At 35.1% G+C, this 22,170-nt stretch overlaps 1 protein-coding gene across 10 annotated transcripts in view; it reads right to left on the reverse strand.

Annotated features, from left to right (window-relative positions):
- The window catches only part of PTPRK (protein tyrosine phosphatase receptor type K), a 554,088-nt gene that overhangs the window by 88,010 nt on the left and 443,908 nt on the right, over positions 1 to 22,170 (reverse strand). For all 10 annotated transcript variants that reach the window (XM_030809659.1, XM_030809654.1, XM_030809655.1 and 7 more), the window contains exons 12-13: positions 13,147 to 13,420; positions 11,139 to 11,175 (exon numbers count right to left, since the gene is read on the reverse strand). In XM_030809659.1, coding sequence (XP_030665519.1) covers positions 11,139 to 11,175; positions 13,147 to 13,420 — 311 coding nt within the window. The remainder of the gene's footprint in view (positions 1 to 11,138; positions 11,176 to 13,146; positions 13,421 to 22,170) is intronic.

The raw sequence follows: 22,170 nt of genomic DNA on the forward strand, positions 1-22,170 counted from the left end.
TGTGGACACTCTCCTCCCTGCTCAAGCTCTGACTTCCCACACGGGGTTGTGCCACCCACCGTCCCCATGAAGACAAGCTTCTGAATCTGACTGACTTCTGAAATGCCACACTAGGCTGATACTCTGTGAGACTGCCTCTTCCATCCGGCTCAGGCTATGACAAGGTCTGTGGGGGCCACTGCTGCTTCTTTCCTCTCCCACTGGTGTGGGTCCTACCATGCTCTGCCCCACCCCAATTGTTGTGAGATGAATTGTTAAGGAAAAAAGGGAAGAAAAGAGAAAAGGCTGAGAACAAAGAGCTACACCAGGCTTTCAGCTTGTTTCTTCACCTCCACTATTTTACTGCATCAATCTAACATATATGCTATTGAGATTTTGTTTAACCCAAAATGTTACATATAGCTTGGATTAAGTTGCTTTCACTTCAAAAACTTTCAGTGATTTGCTGTTGCCTTTGCAATGCAGTTTGAATTCAAGGAGCTGTCCAATATGAACATAAACTTTCCAGCTTTTATTTCCCTGCATTGATATGAATGAGACAGAAAACTTTTATTCTTTAGATGTAAAGCATGTTTTCCAGTCCTATAGCTTTTGTTCTACCTAATTACTTCTAATTGGATCATCTTCCCTTTCATTTCCAACTGTCAAAATAATGTCCATCTTGAAAAGTAAGATTTAATGTTACTTCCTCCATAAAATTCTTCTCTTAGCTTCTCCACCATAAGCAATTATGAATAATAGTAATAATAGCAATGAATTATAAGTATGTATTAAAAATGTCTCACATGTACTTTACTAGAAATTTCACATCTATTATCTCTGCTCTTCTGTTAGTTCTGAAAATTAATAATTTTCAACTCCAATTCCATTTTATATACAATAAGAAAACATCAGCACAGAGAGTTCAGATGACTTGTTCAAATCCTAATAGCCAATAAATAGCAGAGGGGGGATTTGAATCTAGAATCTAGTCTGAATCCACGGCTAATGCCATTTGCAGTGGGACACAAGAATTGCTCCCTACACTTTTCCAGCCACTTTGTCTTTTTTCTTTTGAACATAGCACATTTGTATCATACTTTACTTAAGTTTCACATATTACTTAAAATAATAAAAACTCTTTGAAGACAGATTCATTTGTGTTCAATTTCATATCCCTACCATCAGAGAGCCTTGACCATGGAGAACATTTAGCACAGAGAAGAATGAATCATGGACTAGGGGTCAGGAGGACCAGCTTATAATCCTGCTTTGCCACAGGTCATGAGGATATGAAATGATACTTTAAACAGACACTTAACTTCCCTGATCCTAGGATTCCATGTTTCTAAAAGGCTGTGGTGGTGAGACTGTATGACTTTTATTTCTATCCAAATTAAACCCCTGAGTTGTTTGATTTAACAAAGAAATAAATAACTTTAAACATGAGAGTAAAAAAATGTCCTATCACATCCATCTTTCTCTTTCCATACATTCGAAAGTTTTTTGGCACTTTCAATTTTAAGAAACTATTTCATTAAAACGTCAAATTTGATCATTATCTTTAGAGAACTGAAAAGTTACAAAGTTTATTTTGGCAAAGAGCAATTTGAATTCACTTTTTCCAGTAAACAGCCCTCAAAGCACTTTCTAAAGGACTCAAAGAATAAGAAAAACATACTAAAATAATAGCAAAAATTAAAAAGGGGTAGTTTAAACTGAAAATGATCTACAACCAATATATATAAATGAACTGGCCCTGTGATACTTGGTTTCATATTTATAATTTAAATATGGCTTAAGACCTAAGTAATGGTGTAGAGTTGGATATATTTTTTCTATTGGATTATAACCATTCATGAATTTGGGGTTACTAAATTCCTTAGCAGTGTCCTTTTCCATTTATACATTTTTTTTCCTATCTCCTCTTCATTTTCTTAACGTCTTTGTATTTGCCATGATTGTTGCCTAAACATTTCCTGCATTGATTATTGTTTTTTGTTTTGTTTTGTTTTGTTTTGTTTTACAGACAGGGTCTTGCTCTGTTGCCCAAGCTGGAGTGCAGTGGAGTGATCATGGCTCACTGCTGCCTCGAACTCCCGGGCTCAAATGATCATCCTGCTTCAGCCTCCCAAGTAGTTGTTACCATAGATGTGTGCCACCATGCCCAGCTAATTTTAAAAGTTATTTTGTAGAGACTGGGTCTCACTGTGTTGCACAGATTGATCTCAAACTCCTGGCCTGAAGGGATCTCTTGCCTCGGCTTCCCAAAGCACTGGGATTACAGGCATGAGCCACCATGTCTGGCCATGCTTAAAGTGTCTTTAAATTTTTTCTGGCTCCTTTACCAGAAGTGTCCATTATTCAGGAAATAAACCCCCCCACCTTTTTTTTTTTAATCTTGGAATTAGACTTGTGTAAGCACCGGCAATGTGGCCTTTCTTTTCCTTTCTTCTCCTTTTCTTCATTTAGATTGTTGCTAATAGTGAGCATAATACTATGGTTTTGGAATGACCTGTGGATACCTCTGTGAAGCTTCCACTTTGTTTTCCCCTCCCTCTTTCCTCTTTAATTTCTCTGGTTTCCCAGCTTTTATTCAGCACATAGCTAATGGTTAAGGAGTAGTCAATGAGAGGGGCCTAAGGTCAGGTTTTTAAGGAGCCCAAGGTCAGATTTCTGTACTTTCTTAAACTTCTGTTCAATGCTATATCTACTTATCACCACAATTCACAGACTTTATGTCATCATGTATTTTTATTCCTTAATCTTTCTGTTGTTTTCTTTATCCATACCTGAACATACCTGAAATATGCTTTTTTTTTTTTTTTTTTTTTTTTAGATGGAGTCTCACACTATCGCCCGGGCTGGAGTGCAGTGGCATGATCTTGGCTCACTGCAACTTCCGCCTCCCAGGTTCAAGCTCTTCTCCTGTCTCAGCCTCCCAAGTAGCTGGGATTACAGGTGCCCACCACCACACCCGGCTAATTTTTTGTATTTTTATTAGAGACAGGGTTTCACTATGTTGGCCAGGCTGGTCTCGAACTCCTGAACTTGTGAGCCGCCTGCCTCGGCCTCCCAAAGTGCTGGGATTACAGGTGTGAGCCACGGCACCTAGCCAGAAATATGCTTTTAAATACCTGTTCTTATTTACTCAAGTAAGAGTTTGAAAATCTGAACTGCATACATACTGGGTGTAGAAAGATAGTAAAAGTATGAATGGGTAATGGATAAACATAATTTTTAGGATTGTTCAGCAAATAATTAATGAATCAAGGTATTATATAAGCTGGTATACAATCTGAATGGCAAATGACTAAATGAGCTGTCATTTCTTAGAAGGTTCTAAAGAGTGTTTTCAAGAAATACTTTTCAGAAGTGTTTCAAATAAAGTAAGCCCATATTCTCTACTTAGAGAAGGATTTGGGGGAGATACATGCTATGGGTGACTTTATCCTATGTCATAACTCTTTATCTAAAGGAGGTCCTTAAATCATTCCTCAGATTTCTCTCTTAGTGTCAATAATGATTAATTTTCTAATTATTTTTCATACATCCAATTTTCTACCTTCTTAATTGTTATGTATAATTTTTGGGATTTTCTCTAATTTCTTCAAATATTCTTGTAACTAGCCCTTTAGACACTTGATATAGTTATTGTACAGAAAAGAGTTAACGTAGCAGGACTAAGACTGAAATTATTGGAATGGGCTGCTTGCAAAGTTGACCTTGGACTGATGTCCGGGAACTCGGATTTGGGAGGGTTCCCATCCACCCTGAGAAGAGTGGTTCATTGTGCCTCAATTGTACAAATAATGTGCTTTATGCTAAAAGTCTAGTTTCCTTCTGGGAGTAGGGAATCTTGGCAGATGCTAGCAAGAAGGGGTCCATGTGACCAGTTCCCACTAAAAACCTTAGGAACTGAGTCTCTAATAAGCTTCCTTGATACACAACATTTCACATGTGCTGTCCCAATTCTGTCCTGGAGAAATTAAGCATGTCCTGTGTGATTCCATAGGAAGAGGCTCTTGGAAGCTTGCACCTGGCTTCCTCTGAATTTTGTCCATGTGACTTCTCCCTGTCCTTATTCTGCTTTGTATCCTTTCACTGTAATAAGTCACAGCCATGAGAATAGGACAACTCACAGGATGACTGAGTCCTCCTTGTGAATCACCAAATCTGAGGGTAGTCTCGGGAACCCCTCAGACAGATACATATCCAGATAATATAATATCTAAATCATAATACATCTATATAGGTACTGCATATACCTTTTAACTTTTATTAGTTATTTTATCTCTTTTTTACAAATTAAACAATACAGTGTATATTCTTTGTTGTCTGGCTTTCACTCAAATAATGTTTGTTACACTTATGTATATTACTTTGTGTAGTCATAGTTTGCATTCTTTGCTTTAGAGCATGGCATTATGTGAATATACCCAACTTACTTATCCAATCTACTCCTGGTTGTTGCTGGGTTATTTCCAGTTTGTTGCTTTTATAAATAGTGCTGCTATAAATTTTGTAATACATGTTTTTGGGTGTATTAACATACATATTTCTTTGGTGAGTATCCCAGGAATGGAATTGTTGGGACGTAGGTTTACTTTCAGTCCGTGTTGCTAGACAGTTTTCCAAAGTGGTTGCGCAAATTTATGCCCCCACCAGCAGGATGGTAGATTTCCAGTTATTTTACACCCTTCTTAAGACTTGTATTTTCTACACTTTTTCATTTTACTAATTTTAGTATAGGTGTAGTGGAATCACATTGTGGTTTCAATTTGTATTTTCCTGTTGAGCACCATTTCACAGGTTAATTGATCATTTTGTATTTCCTTTTCTCTTAAGTGTCTGCTCAAGTGTTTTCTCCATTTTCTAGTGGATTGTCTCTTGTCTCCTTACTAGTTTTAATAGTTTTTAAATATGTTTCTGATATGCCCTATTTCAGATATATGTATTACAAGTATCTTTTCTCCTCTGTAAATTCTATTTTACTATCATAATAGCATCTTTTGACAGGAAAGAGGTTTTAAGTAGAATTTATCATTTATTCCTTTTTGTTTAGCATATTTCTATCTCCTGTCTAAGAAATCCTTGCCTATTATTTTTTGAAAAAATTGTTTAAATTTTTATTTTTTTTTTCTGGTGGAGGATGGTGGGGTCAATCTTTGACTATTGTAACATCATAAAATATGTTCTATATAACTAAAAACTATATTGTTATAACTCTTATATGTAGCTGTATATTTTTTATATAGTGTGAGTTGGGGTCAAGATATAATGTATAGATATGGAAAAACTATCATTTATTGAAAACAGTATCCTTTCCCCTCTTCCCTACAGTTTTACCTTTGTCATAAAAAATGGTGAATGTGTGTGTGTGCATCTATTACTGGAGTTTCTCTTTCACTGGTCAGAATTTTTATTCTTGTGCTATTACCACACTGTCTTCATCACTATAACTTTATATTGGCCTCGATAACATCCAGGAACTGTATTTTAAGAGTAGCCTTGCATATTCTTATTCTTTTGCATTTCCATTTTGTCTTTAGAATCAGATTGTTAATTTTTTAAACAAAATTGGGATTTTGATTGCTTTAAATCTACACATTAATGTAGGAGCACTGACATTTTACCAATATTGAATCTTCTAATCCATGAACATGGTGTGTCTTCCCATTAATTTAGGTATTGTTTAATTTCTCTCAATAAGATTTTGTAGTGTTCAGTGTAGAGGTGTAATCTATCTTTCGCCAGATATATTCCTACTCTAATTTTTAAAGATACATTATAAATGACATCATCTTAAAATACTGTTTTGTTGCTGCTACGCTATTGATTTTTGAATATTGATGATATAACCACCTAGCTTCATGAATTTTTTTCTGAAATGGATTATAAGTTAGTTCCCTTAGGTTGTACCAATTTATGTTTTTCCAATCTCTTTTAAGTATGTGATTACAGCATTATAAATTAGGTTAGAAACTCTATCCTTTCCACAGTTAACAGTGACAGTTTGATCAGTTTATGAATGAATGTTATCACTTCTCTCCTGTAGACGTGGCCATAAATGTAAGGTACCTGCAACAGGCTTCTCAGGAAAGAGAGGGTAATAGGTCAGAAATCTTCTCATAAAACAGTTTAATTTCCATAAAAGCAAAATGCTTGAATCATCTTCAGGTTGGTTCTGTTTTTTTCCATTTCTCTCTATATCCTAGCATCCCAGTTATCATTCTGTCAAAAATTATTAGACTAGTAATACTCCATATGCAAACAATAATAGTTTGTTACTTTTAAAGCAAAGAAATATTTAACTTCCATCTAACTCGGGGTTGGGATGAAAACAGTGATCATGCAACTTCGAAGGTCCTCAACTCATATCTTTTCTGTTTCGGTGACTTGGCTATTTCTCTAGGAACATGGTGGAGAAGAGTCTACTTATATTAGCAACGAGAGCAGAAAGAGGGGTTCCGGGATCCAATTTGAAGCGAATTAAGATGAAAACAGTTAGACACAGGGTATTCCAGATATACAGCAGTAATGGGTGAACTGTCATCAACTTTAAGAATAATTCAAGATATTGGGAAAAGACGAATGTTGAAAATTGTATGTGTTACTCCTTTTTAATTTCTAGTTCTGATCTTATGCTTGAGAACTATAAAAATATTCAGAACTATTATTTCTACTTTGACTGTAAAATTTACAGACATCCACCAATGAAGTCAGAGTTTCTCATTAGCAAAACATGGTACATTCTTATGCCACTTAGTTATGTCCATCCTTATGACACTTGATAGAATTTTAATCTCTCATCATAATGTCCTGCATCCCGAATTTAAGTAATAAGAGGTAATAATAGCTAGATTCTCTTTGGACTCTGTGCTCTAATATATCAACTCATTCATTCTGGTTAATTCACTTGAATAGGTCCTTCACATTGAAATGTGAGTACCAGGAAAGCAAAGAAGCTATAGAATATGGTCATAAGAATAGCAGTGATTACAATGAAAAGACAATTTGAGCTAAACTGTCTTCCTATCACAGAATTCAGCTGAAGCAAACTAATTTGAATAAAACTGATATAGACACAGACTAGGATTAAATTTAATTTAATTCACATTAGTTTATAGATTATATTTTTAACTGACTGCTTTGTTACTAAAATAAAGTCTTAGCTTTGGCAAAAGTATTCTATATTAGAATATGAAGTATATATTACAATATAAATGCACGGTTAAAGAAATAAAAACAACTCTAGTTATTTAATAAATTTGTCTTAACTCACATATTGCTCTGATAGTTTTCAAGATTGCAGGCAGTACTGTAACTTGTTTGATTAAACATGAAAGCTGAAGCATCTACCTTACGTTTTGTTCAAATTCAATTACCAACTCAACAAATATTTATTGTATCTAATATGACTCTCACTCTGTACTTGTCCCTGGCATACAGTGATGTATAAGACTATTAAATCAGAGTTTCAAACTTGGCTAAATACGTTTTTTTTTTGTTTTAGTAAAATGTTTTATTTTCTATTTAAATATGATACTAACATGTAACAATGAACTCTGGCTTCTCCATACAAAATACAACTTTTTCTAAAATAAAGGGGATGGAAAAACAATTTCCAGAGAGAGAGTGAGTGAGAGAAACACACACTTTGTTCAAGGTACTTTGTCCAAGACTACATTTGGAATGTTTAAAGTTTTCAAAAAAATGAGAAAAAAAACAACAGACTCTTGCATATGGCCTGAACAGAAAATTTGTGTGGTAAAAGGTCACACTACAAACTGGAATGTCTTATGGAGGGACACCAGGTTTTCCAGAGAACTAAGTTCTTTTCAGCAAAATTGATCTAAATACAAAGGATATTAGGAAAGCAAGGTTCTAGCTCTTCAGTACTCACAACTGACACTGGAAAGGGGATGGGGGTAGGGGGACAGTGGAGGGTCTGGCTGTGGGACAGGTGGAACACAAGACTTGCCCATAGGAGTCATCCAGGACTAAGAAAAGTCCTTCTAGACCCTTTTCATTCAGCCCAGGGATTCCTGGTCAGGGTTGTCCTTCTCACTGAAAGTGGCTTATGTACTGAAAATGCACCTCGTCCGATAGAAGGAAACCTTTACTGAAGATAGCAAGGGGAGCCTTTCGAACTCCAGAGACTCCTCTATAATATACTCAGTGCTATTTCTACCTCTGGTCATGCAATTTTTAATGTATAATTCATTTTTTTATATTGGGAAATACTTTACCTATCTACCTACATATCCACACAGAAATTTATAAGAGTAAAGTACACACATTTTAAATGTACAGTTCGACAGATTTTTACCTACATATGCACCTGTGAAATACTGAACCACTCCTTCACCAGAAGGTTCCTTCATGCCTCTTCCCAGTCATATGATTATGCCATTTTGACTATTAAATGTTTCTTCAAAATGCCCTGTCAGAAAACTTTTTATTTTCATATTGAAAAATTTCACACCAAAGCTGACCATACTTGCATGTTAGTTTAAAATGTAGTCAGGCAATAAGTTGATGTTACTTTAATAAATGTGGTAGTTTTTCTTTTTCATTTCATTTCTTTTCTTTTTTTTTTTTTTGAGACAGAGTCTCACTCTGTCACCCAGGCTGGAGTGCAGTGGTACAATCATAGCTCACTGCAGCCTCAAATTCCTAGGCTGAAGCAATCTTCCCGTCTTCCAAGTAGCTGGAGCTACAGGCACATGTCACCACGCCTGGCTAATTTTTTTTTAGTTTTTGTAGAAACAGGGCTAGCTTTTCCTATGTGGAAAAAATGCTAAATGTTCAGAGAAGAAAATATATTAGACCTGGGCAGAAACATTAAAAAACAAGCAAACAAAAAACCCTTAGTTTCTCCCCTGTCCTAGCAATCTTGATCCCGAAAATTTAGTTTTGTTTTTATATATATTTCATTCATAACTGTGTGACATAAATTATGTCCCTCTTAAGTACAAAATTATTAGTATAATGATAAGATAGTTAACACATGTACTGTTTATAATATGTTAAGCACTATTTAAGCACTTCATATATATTTTATTTTATTATTTTAGAGACAGGGTCTCACTCTGTCACCCAGGTTGGAGTACAGTGGCACGATCATAGCTCACCGTAAACTGGAACTTCTGGGCTTAAGCGATGCTCTCGGTTCAGCCTCCCAAGTACCTGGGACCACAGGCGAGCTGCATCAAGCGTGGCTAATTTTTTTTTTTTTTTTTTTTTTTTTTTTTTTTTTTTTTTTTTTAAATTTTCAGTAGAAACAGGGTCTTGCTATTTTACCCAAGCTGATATCAAACTCTTGGCCTCAAGCCATCCTCCCACTTTGGCATTGCAAAGTGCCAGGAGCCACCGTGTCTGGCCTATATATATTTTAATCCTCACAACAATAAGAAGGTGTAAGTACTCTATTATTTAATTTTTGGAATGAGGGTTTACATAATTTTCTCAATTCTAAAAAATTCCTAAGGGACACAGTCAATATTTGAACTCAGATAGTATAAGGCCAGAGTCCTTTCTCTTACTCACTACACCACACTACACTGCATTCCTGAGATCCAGAAGTGTAGCAGAGCTAGATTATTAGACAAATAATGGACTATTTTTTACCACTTCAAAGTTTCTGTCAATTATTCTATGCCACATGGTAAGACTGTTTCCAGGATCTCAATCCTCCTATAGTTTAAATATCGTGTGATATTTGTCATTTTTAAAATTTGTTTCGAGAGAGAGATAAAAGGACACAAACATCTCAGGCAAGAGCAAATAATGAAATAACTGAATAAAAAAAGTTAGGATAATATATAGCTATCATTTCTCAGTTACAGAAGCATAGCATGACATGTCTAAAGAACTTCAGAGGTCAATGTGGGACCCTTTTACAATTTTGGTTCTACTTTAAATCTGGAAAAACACAGGTGATATAGACCTAAATGCCTTCTTCTATTATCTTTTAAAAATTTCAACTCTCATTCCTGATCCATAAGCTAAATTTTTAAAATAAAATCCTTATACATCATATGTATCTGTGCATATTTTCTCTTTAACAATTGCTTTTTTAAATAAAAACTATCAAAGGGAATCTTCATATGTGAATTGAAAAAGTATATTTTTTTCTCTTGCATAAAGCTTCTTTATTATTCACAAGAGTCAAGGAGAAAGTCTTTCTTTATTGCCTTACAAATCAGGAGTAAAGCACAAATGCTGATTGGGCAGACTGATTATTAGATGGAGAAAACTGATGTAAGGAAAGATGCCAGTACAAACAGAATATGGCCATTCATTTTTACCCCAAATGAATCAACTACTGGACACAAATGTAGGTCTGCTACTAATTCCGGCAGCAAACCACCCAAAGAACCAACCCTTTAAGGAGGCCCACGTCTGCATGCAGACAGCTTTTTCATGTTTCTCTTGCTAGAATACACCAAGTAGCAATTTCTCCTTTGTTGGCACAGTCAAGTAACTCTTAAATAACGAATTAAAAACACAGAGAATGTAGGAGACTTTCCCCCACTTGGAACTCTAAATATTCATTCAAAGATGCAAATGTTTTCTCTTGTCAAAGAAACTAGGCACCTAAGCCATAATATGCCAGGTCAGCAGGAATTGCCCTGGCTCTTAGCTAGTCATCACAGATCTGATTTCTCAGAATAAGTTTTTAAAAAAGTAAATGATCTTCAATCTAACTGCACTACTGATGAAGATATGGACCAATCTCTATCCCTATAAACTTACATAAACATGAATTAGCTTGGTTCTTTTTATGTTTGATTGTCTACGATGGAAAGTAATAGAGGTTTTTAAACAAGCAACTTGCTATTTTCATCTGCTATTGCTGACCTTTTCCTAAGATATTGGTTGATCAGCAGCACAAGACCTTTCAGACACTAAATGTCAGAAATAAGTCCTTCTAGGGTTTTCTAGATCTTTCCTATTATCATTACAAGATTCCTTCAGTCAAGTACTAGAGGATGGGAAGTAGCACCCCATTACTTGTTAAAGACACCCAAGTGAGTCACAGAACTAACTATAACAGAAATGTCATATTTAGCCCTGAAGCAGGGAACAAAGTCCTTCCATTTTAGAAAGGGGTTGAGTGTACTTAAAACAAGCAAAAAAAGCAAACCTCTTACCTTTTGTAGCGATGCGTACACACTGGGTTTTAGTTTCCTGATAGAGTAAAAATGAAAAAAAAGAGTCAATGTACAGATAATCTTTCCTGTTTCATAAACTATAATTATTATGAAGATCCATCTGGGGTCATAAAAAGGGATTATAAACAACAGAATTTTAATATTAAGAGAACTTTAAAAAATATGCCTCCCTAGGGATACTTAAAAATCTAAAATAAGAACTTTGAAAAATATTTTAGTTTTTATAGAGATGTAAATATTTGTTTTTACCTTGCAATGAAACAGGTTAGTTTGTGACAAGTAGCATAGCATTCTATTTTCATGCACAGTACTTTGTAAACTATCAGAAAAATGTATTTGCAAAGCTAATAAAAATCAGGTCCAAATATAAATTTAATTTTCATCTGAGAACTGCAGACTCAGACCAAAGCTGAACATTACATACTTTCATTTGGATCCTAGCATGACTAAAAGGCTAAATGATAGCAGTTAGAAAGATCATCAAAACATTACATCATAGTTGCGGTGTAATTTATCTGTTCTTTCTTTCTTTTAATTTAGCTATTAGGAGTTAAATGTTTCTCAGCATAGATAATTTTCCTCCTCTTGCTAGACAGAGCGGGTATACAAAGTAGAAGCAGTAGGAAAGGACAAGAAAAAAATATGGTTATTTTTAATGCTGTCAGGTGGCAGTAGGAGACACATGTCCCTGGCCAGCTACTTTTGGCCCCACTCTTCCTCCTCTAAGACTTAATTGAGTCAGTGTACATCCCTGAATACACAATCTTTAAAGGTAAACGAGAAGAGCATCTTCAACCATGGGCAGCCTCTGACTTTGGAGTACATCTTAGAAGATGCTGTGGCCTTTTTATTTGCTACCTACAAGCCAACCATATAGGCAAGCAAACAACAAAGCTTTGATTCAAAAGCAGCTAATCAATGCCCAAAGCTCTCACGGCCCCTGCAGAAATGCAAAAGGATTGTTATGTCTTCCAATTAAACTCTTCTAAGATATAATATGACTGATGCAATTGTATATCACGTATCACTCCCAGGTGCTCACCTTAGGGACTCAATTGCATAAACCCAGCAATTTCCTATACGGCTTTGAGTCCATTAAAATGTCATCATTCTATTGGATTTCAAATTGTGAAAATTTCTATCCTCAACATTTGTCTTCCCTCCTATCTCTGTCTGCCAATAAATAAATAAATAAATAAATAAAAATAAGTTTTAGGAAAGAAAATCTTCCAAAGAGAACAGCATGAGGCATGAAAGGCCAGGTTGTTTTCTCACATATGGAACTGCCAGTCGTTTCTAATGTCCTGTTGTGTTTTCCTCTTCAATATTCATTTGGGATCAGCGGCAGTGTTCAAAAACTACTGTGTCCAAAATGGGAAAAGGAGGGGCAACCAGGGAAACAGAGAGCAGCCTTCTGTAATGGCTCAGCAGCCAGTCATCGCCAGGCTGCCTTTTGTCTAGGTTCAGTCAGATATACCACAGGCGCCCTATTACATTGTCATCAGAGGATTGTTACATGTTATTTACTATTTGGCTTGAAAACCCTGAAAAGTTTATAAGGTTTTATTAGCCTGCTGTGGAACACACATTCTGTTTATCCTGCAGTAAATTTAATCTCTCGAAGTGTGCCACCACTGAGCAAGGAAGACAGAACAATGCCTGATCGTTACTGAGGGTGGAGTCCCGGCAGCAGCACACCCACCTTTTCAAATCATTTTACTCTCAATTGCTATTGTGGGCTTTCCTGAGGAAGGCTCGAGTAGAAGCAGTTACTAGGAAACAGGAACCCTGTGAAAGGGAACTGGCGTGCGGCCTCAGCCCTACTGTAGCCCCAAAACTGCGCACACTGTTGAGAACAGAACCCCCTACATGCAAATTTTCTTTTTCTTTTTCTTTTTTTCCTTGACAGATGCTACTGAGTATTTATAAAATTTGACTTCAGCTTTTCTTCAAAGCAGGGAAAAAGCAAATCCTGGAGGAAGCTCACCTTCTCCACACTGCTCATCGCCTGGAAATAGATGTTGTATCCTTTGCGCGGAGCCAAAGGAGGGTTCCAAAAGCCTTGGTAGGTCCGATTGTCACCCACAGTGAATGGGGCAGGCTCAGGTAGGTTTCCCGGGGGGAGTTCTGCAGCAAAGTAATAGGGTGCACCCCCACTCATGGCATTTTGGTATGTGACAGGAACCTGGTAGCATTCCATGGCTCCGGCTTCTCTCTTGGTTCGGTGTGGGTGCAGTTCTTCCACAACAATCTGATAAGCACTTTGGGGAAAAGAAAAAAAAAAACACACACACATATATATAAGACATATTTAGAGATTTGAGATACTAAGATTTTTTTTTAAGGGGTTGACTATTAACACACCACATTTCAAAGTATTTAAAGTTAGTCTTAACCTGGTACACTCTTTTCAGCTATTTCGCAATAAAATGAAAAATCCACATAGATGCTGCTGTCCCTAACATCACCATAGTTACAAAGAAACTGATAAGAAGAACAATCACCTTAGGACTTTCAACATTTTTAAATGTTGAGGAATGAACCATCCTAATAAGGATTCTGACATTAACCAGAGACACATCATAGATTCAGTTCTTTGTCTGATATTTTTAAATGTTTAAAGTTAACATTTTCCCTTGAAATGTTATTACAGAAAGTCCAGCTCCAAGGTCTAACAGAATGACTGCCTCAGGGCGGTGCTAGAAGCACCCATTTGTAGTTGTCACAGCCTCAGAGACAGAATGTACTGACAGGCTTCTCCACCTCTTGACCTTGCCACAGCATCTACATTGGCTCAGAGCTATGTAGATCTAAAATACAAGTGACATGCGGCAACACGGGCACAGATGGACAGAAATCTGTCCTCACAACCGAAATAGACCGCCTCCTTCTTCTGGAGTTGTTAATAATAAAATGTTACAAATTGTAGAAACAGATGGCATTTGGCCTATTAAAGGTCTAACCTAAACCTTCTGATATCTTTAAGTCTTAAAACTTTTCTATAATTGCAATTACTTTACAAAGGAGAGAAAAAAAAAAAAACAAAAAAACAAGGCAAATTTAAATAAAGATCCCCCTGATGGCTAACAATATTTTTTAACAACTCTGAAACTGGTATATTAACAATATTCTTTTTTAGTAGAAAATTCTTTACGTTAAAATTTTTTCAGGTAAAATATTACCATGAAAGTTGACATTATTATTATAATATATTTTAAAATGTTTTAAAATTCCTAAAAATTCTGGAAAAATATATGTGGTATCTTATGTAAGTTGAACATAAATTGTATGTAGGGCTGCATATTGATATTCAATGGATCTCCAGGAGGAATAGAATACATTCTTTAAAAGACTTCCATGAAAAAGAAAGAGGTGGGTAAGTAGAGGGGAGAGTGGAGGAGAGGGGGAGGGAGAAAGAGAGAGAGAGAAGGAGAGAGAGAGAGAGAGATACACTGAACATGCATCTATGAAAATTAAAACAGTTTAGACTCTGGTATAAAATTCTAATTTAATATAAACTCTTATACCTACAAATAAAAGATCTTCATAGATTAAACAAAAGGACATCAGAAGAGAGAGTTAAATCATAATTTAATTGATAAATTACAGATTTTCTTTTCTTCCTAATTATTCAAGCTCCCATTTTCCATTAAAATATTGCTAATAAATCAGTAGGTTGGTATCCATCTCATTTCCTCTTAAAAGATAACAGAACTTGTATTAATGTCAGAAATTGTGATTTGAGCAAGCAAGGCAGAAGTCTATGTTATTTCAAATTATATGTGCTGCATCATTCCCTATACCTCTGCCAAGTTGGGTTGCTAAGCTTCTAAGAATGCTACTGACAAGATGCATGGTCTCTGAGGCATCCATGGAGCAGGCACTTGTCAATTTTAAGATATAGAAAATACATACGTATAGCCCTGGAGAAAGACGAGAATGATCACAGCTGACATATGCTATGTTTTATTTTAAATTTATAATTCATATTTGTATATTATACATTTGCATGTTCTGTGGATACATCCACATATGCATATAAACTCCCTCATACATGCTCTCCAAACAAATGTAACCTTATATTCTTGCCCTAAAGAATAATAATAATTACCTATCCTTGTTAATCATTAATCTAATCCTTAAAAACAGATTCCTCATTAATTATCCCACACCTCTAGAAAAAAAAAAAACAGAAAATCTAGTGAACATTCAATCTTAACTAATTCTATTACATTGACAGAGATTCTACATTACAAATTAAGCATACTTCATGCAAGACAGCTTGTCTATCTAGATCTATGAGGAGCAAAGTAAATTGCCAGTGTTGGAGAAGAGTAAAGGAAGAAAAGGTGCAATAGGCTCCTTTGGAAAGAGCCTTCAGTATGGTCCCATAGAAAATAAAAATCAACGCCTTGGGTTGAACTTTCAGAGTTGGCCCTACTCTCAATTAAGTGAAAGATAAATTATTTCAATTTTATAAGTTCTAAAATACAAGTGACATGCTTGTTTCATAAAGAATTAAGAAAATGATTTCCACATAATTTATATACAAATATAAATTACAATGCCATGCACTTTAATCTTATATATCTTTTCTCTACCAATATTATTCATTTATTCTTTGAATGGTCATTACAGAAATGAAGTATATTTTTGTTACTACTGAAACAGAGGCAGAAAAATTGAGCTCCCCTTAAAACTTAAACCAGAAGCCTCACTTTGTTCATTCTCTACTTTATACTATAGTGTTACCAACTGAATATTTGTGCCCCGCCCCCAAAATTCATGTTAAAACCCTAATTCTCAAAGTGATAGTGTTTGGTGATGGGGCCTTTGGAAACTAATTAGGTTTAGAAGAGGGGCCCTCACCAAGAATCAAATCCGAGAGCACCTGGATCCTGGACTTCCCAGCCTCCAGAACTGTGAGAAATATTTCTTGTTTAAGCCACCTAGTATTTTGTAATAGCAGCCTGAGCAGACTAAGACACATACATACAAAAAGACTCCTGAGAACTGGCTTCCAAGCATATTTTCTAAAACATTCTTTGTGCAATGAGTGACATTAGATGGAAAGCTAGTTGGAGATAACCTGGTCACCACACTCTATAACCCTCCCACTCTACCACCACTCATACCAGGAGAAACGTCTTCATGATACAACATTCACCTCAGTTTCTAGATATTTTTTAACCCCAAATATGTTTAACTCCAAAAGCTGATACAATAGCCATTACATTTTCACATATTATACTTACTTAAACGCCCATTATCCTATTTGAAACCACACTGGAATATGTGGTTTCAAATAGGATAACGGATGTTTAAGTATTTGTGAAATGAATACATTGCTTTTGCCTTTTCTGTTGATATTTTTGCTTAGGACATATCCAAGATACTCTTTTTCTTTCTCCATGAAAGTACATTTTTCATCTGAAAAATCCTGAACATTATTTGAAGAGTAAGAATTTTCTCATTTACCTTTCTTCCTGTGACATTGTATCCATTAATTCATTTTCATTCGACAGTTATATATTTAACAGCTATCACGCAGGCTCTGAGGATAGAGAGGTTAAAAAAAAACCCTGGCTTTCACGGACCTTATATTCACTTTTATTTATTGAAATTTCTAGTGTTCTACCATCTTTAGAATGCTTTCTGCCCCTCTCAAGTTTGATACAGTTTAAAACAACAACAAAACTAAAACATATACTTTCTTTTAAACTCTATCCACTTAGGAATGTGTGACTGTCCATGGTAAGCATTTAAAATGACTGAGACAGCTACCCAGAAGTAGATCTTCAGAGTCTTTTAAAGTCATCTCTCATACTCCCTTTTGCTTTTACACCCAAACGAAACTGAAATTGTACTACTTTTCTATAACATCACCCAGAAATACCCCTTTCAGTTTAAAATCTTGATATACACCTGTCTGCTGTACTGCTATCTTTCTGTTCTGGACCTCCTCAGCATGCTACATTTTGAAGATACTGAAAATATGAAAAGTATCTTTCCTTGTACCAGTATCCTTCAAAATCCTCTAGTGGCATTTTACTCTCCTTAGTTGGGCTCAGTCTTTAGTCAGTGTCTTTCTGGATGCATCACTTTGTACATCTATTTCTACCTTTTTCATCCCCATTGAAGAGGCATTTTTATAACTCACACAGAGGTCAATTGTAATCATGGTGAGTCTTTAAGAAGTATTTCCATTTAGTGAAAAACAGCTATAAAAATAACAAAAAGTCACAATAGTCCATGTTTAAAAGAAATTATCTTTCCTTCATTGTTCAATCTGAGAGGCTGTTCTCTAGCCACATTTCCAATTTTTAAATCTGTTTCTGCCCTTGGTATTTTCTTATTTATCAATACAAATTAATTAAAAGACGAAATAAGAAATGAGAAATCGCATTAGAAGTGAGTTGACTAATTACACGAAATGGGCTTGTGCTTCTTCATTCTTCTGGTTGTCTAATTACCTAATGGTACTAAACTCTAGCTAGACCTAAATATTATGTGAGCTCAGTATTTTAGCAATTAAAAATATTCCAAAGTCTTCATAATATTTTTAATCACTCTACCCATAGTTCATATATTCCCCATTCCTTTTAATAAACTTCCAAAAATATTTCTGTAATTAGGTTAAATCAATATACTGGTATCATTAATCTTCATTCAATACACAAAATGTGACTTCCTTATTTTTTAAAAAATTAAAATGACATATTTTACTACATTATATGGATGTTTCTCAACTTATGATGGGGTTATGTCCCAATAAACCCATTACAAGTTGAAAATACCATAAATTGAAATGAATATAATACACCTAACCTATTGAACATCTAGCTTAGCCTAGCCTATCTTAAATGTGCTCAGAACATTTACATTAGCTTATAGTTGGCAAAATCAGCTAATACAAAACCTGTTTTATAATAAACTGTTTAATATCTCATGTATTACATATCGCTAGTCCAGGATAATAGCAACATTAAAATTTGAAGCACATTCAAATTTCAATGGTTTTGCACCATCATTTTAAAGATAAATAATAGATTGAACCATCAAAAGTTGAGGAGCATTTGTAATCTAATTTGATTAAACATTGGTATGTAGTCATTTTTTTGGTTTTAGAGAAGCCAAATAATGACTTCTCATCATATAATTTCCCCTTGTAAGACTAAGAAAGAAAATGCATAAGGGGATTTTGCCATTTACTTAAAAAGAGACTATGTGATACATATGGTAGATAGTATTGTTAATTTAATGCTTACAAAGTTTGGGGCTGAACCCAAAATTACCTATAATGGCCTGCCATAGATTCCTTTAAAAGCCCATTACTAAGTAAATACTCTGAACATGGTTATACTTTTAGCTTGCACAACCTCTTGGTGATAGCAAAATAACAAGTTATACAGTGGTATATAAACAACCTCAAATTTAATTTAAAATGTCTGCTTAAGGCTTTAGGAGAAATTATCTCACTCCAATATTTTACTATTTCTCTTATAAACAGTCTTCCCAATGTCCCAAAGCTGTGGTTGCTCATACTGCCAATATTTTAGTGCTCCAGGGGGTAAAGATTTAACTATCATCCCTGGTTATCTCTCCAATCCCTGTTCTTTACCTTTACACACCTGAAACACATAAGCTACTTCTCTCCTGACTAATCTCCCTATAAAAGAAACTAACAGTTACCAAATAAACACAGCTCAAAATCCTGGCATTAACTTTAATAATTCCTATCTTTAACCAAGTTCTATCTCCCTGTAATTTTTCTTAATAATGTCTTTTAAAATACTGTTTCACTCTATCCTCATTTCTTCCACTCCTTCATAAGTCAAACTCTGTACTTTTTACACTGGGGTTGATAAATTACCACATTCCTTACCTTATATCTCCATTCTTGTTTTATCTCCTGATATTTATTTTCCATTTGAAGCTGGTAAGACCATTGTTACCCAAATATACTAAACATACAGTCAAGAATTTCTGCCTTCTTGTCTAGTTTTTCTACTTCTGCCATGAAGCCTTCTTGAACTATCTTCGTTCCTCAGTACTCTGTCTTCTAAAGGCAATGGAGTAATTTTTAAGGTGAGGATGATTGAAGGATGACATGGGGGTAGAAGTCATAATCACATGGATGCATGTTTAATCTAGTTCCTAACCCACTGACAACAATTATAATGCCAAAGATTCATTGATCAGAACCGTAAATGGTATTCTCAAAAACTCTAGGGTGGATAAAACAAAAGACCTAGCATTGCTGTCTTATAATATTTATTGCTTATATGATACATCAGCATGTGGCCATGGCACATTACATGCACCAACATGATACATTACAAATATGATTTGATATTATACTGTTAAAAATAGTTTTTTAGGTATATGTCTTTTCTTTAGCAGATGATAAGCTTACTACAGAATGTGGCTGTTATATTTTTAGCTCCAGCTCATTTGTTCACCAATATTTATTGAGTATCTGTTACATGTCATGCATTATTTTAAGTACTGAGGTTAAAATAATGAAGATAGTAGCAAAAGTCTGTTCTCATGCAGTTTACATTCTAGTGGGGAGATACAAAAAAAAAATTAATTCAGAAAACCAATACATATTAAGAAGGGATAAGTGCTCTAGAGAAAGATAAAGCAGGCTAAGGGAAAGAGGGAATGATGGGAATACAGAGTGCTATTTTATATGGGTTGGTCAAGAAATCCCTATGTGATAAAAGTATCCGTTGGGCAGAAATCTGAAGAAAGAGAAGACTTATACTACTTGGGTACATGTATAATCTCTTCCTGCATAACATATTACCCTAAAATTCTGTAGCTCAAAGCAACAAACATTATCTCACAGCTTCAGTGGGTCAGGAATTCGAGAGTTGCTAAGCTAAGACGGGTCTGGCTCAGGGCTTCTCATAAGGTCATAAGCAAGCTGTGGGCTGGGACTATGGTATTCTAGAGGCCGGAAGGAAGATTTAACAAGAAGGGCATACTTCCTCCTATTTTTGGTTAGAAAAATTATAACGATTCTACCTACTATGATTCTAGAGAATAAGCATAAAATTAAAATAACATCTATTTGATCTAATTGGACCACATGACCTTTATGCCCATAAAATAGGGCAAAAAGATTATTTCCATCTCTAGTTAAATTTCAAGATGGTTTTATTTGGAATTCAAGTAAGCTCTAGGTCAGGATAGTGGTTAGGAAAATTAGAACTATTTGATATCTTTAAATTTATGTAATGAAACAGACTATTCTGCAGGTGCATGAGGATAGCCCCAAATTTTAAAGCTATGTGACCCAAGAAAGACATATAACCCTAACGTACATTTGTCTGTTAAGCTATCAGTGAACTTAGAACATCAGACAATTTCTTTTCCTAATTTAACTGTGGAAGAAATGGTGGTTTCGACTTTATTTCATGACTATATTTTTATTATCAAACTAAATAGGTGGTGCTTAATGTTATGAAATGCAAATTAGATGTTCTCCACAAAACAAAGTAACCTTAGAATGGGTAGCTTCCTGCAGCACAAAATGGGTAGAGTTTCTATTTGGAAAATGTTGAAATAAAATACATATTCATTTATTAACTTTACAATAAACAGTCTCACCACAGAGAAACTATTTTGTGTTTTTACAACATGCTGCTGTTATTTTCATTCTTTGAAAACACAGCTACATTGGGTCAACCTTTTAATAAATGGGACATTCTATGCATTATAATTTGTAATCATATATTCCCAGGTTAGAGTTTTAATTCATTTATGAAGAAACCTTTTAGAAAGAAAAGAAAAGGAATTATGTATTCTAAGGAATTGATTCTAAATGTAGACAATATTCATTTTGAATACAGTAATGATTGTCAAGTGATGACAGTTGTAAGGATAGATCTTAAAAAGTTGGTAAGGAGATTCAAAGTTCTACTTAAGTCAGGCAACAATGTTCAGTTTTTAGAATGATTGTAAAATCAAAAATTAATTTCGTCAAAGAGCCACACTTGCCAGCACTGCATCGCACATGTTCTACATTAGCATAGGGAAGCAGTAATGGGTAACAGAAGGACAATGTGGTTGGTGAAACTTAGTGCTGCATTATGCAGAATGGGATTTTTCACCGTGGTCATTACTTCTTATGTAAACACAACACCATGATGTCTTAGAGATTAAAACTCGGTGAAAATATTTGTAAGGTAGGCAAAATATACAAAATAACTCCTCTTTTCATAGAGAGAGCATTAGTTTTTTGATTTGGGGTAGCAATACTAAAAATATTTATCACTTAATAACCTCAAAAAACAAAACCTTGAATTCTGAGATGTCTTTTTGCTCTGCTACCACTTCAAATATAAAAGCTACCATCTTCTCTCACCTAAAGTCTCCACTCAAACTCCCTTCCCACGAAGCTTTACACATCCTACTGATCTAAAACCTTATGTAGGAGACACAGCCTTGCCTGCATTTCTATTGCTACTTTCTTAATACAGCCCATTAGCACTTCTCACACAGACTACTCCAGCCTTCTGGATTTTCCCCAGTCCATTCTCTATGTTTCTATCAGAGTGATCTTTCTAAAAATGTAAAACTGCCCATGGTAACTTCTGCTTACAGTTCTTTTGTGCCCACCTTCAGTTTTGGGGCTGGCACTAAACAGCCTCTCCCTTTGCTCCCTGTTTTCTCTCCAGCTTCAGCTGCTGTTACTTCTCCCACAGACCCTTCACTCTCAATGACCTAGGCTGTTTGCAATTCGTAAATGCATCGTGACCTTTGTTCATGCTCATTTCTACCTCTCCTCACAAATTCAGCTCTAGCACCACATTTTCTAGCTGTTATTATTGCACTTATCACACGGCATTGTTACCAGTCATTAATTTAGGAGTCTACCACTCACATGGGTGCACATACTAATCGCCTTAAGTAGATTTCTATTTCAAGTATGCAGCTCAGCTCTTGGCACATATAGAATGTTATTGAGTCAACAAATTTATAGAATCCATTGGCGATTTTA

Source organism: Nomascus leucogenys, chromosome 3 (genome assembly GCF_006542625.1).
Source record: "Nomascus leucogenys isolate Asia chromosome 3, Asia_NLE_v1, whole genome shotgun sequence".
In the NCBI taxonomy this organism is placed as follows: Eukaryota; Metazoa; Chordata; class Mammalia; order Primates; family Hylobatidae; genus Nomascus; species Nomascus leucogenys.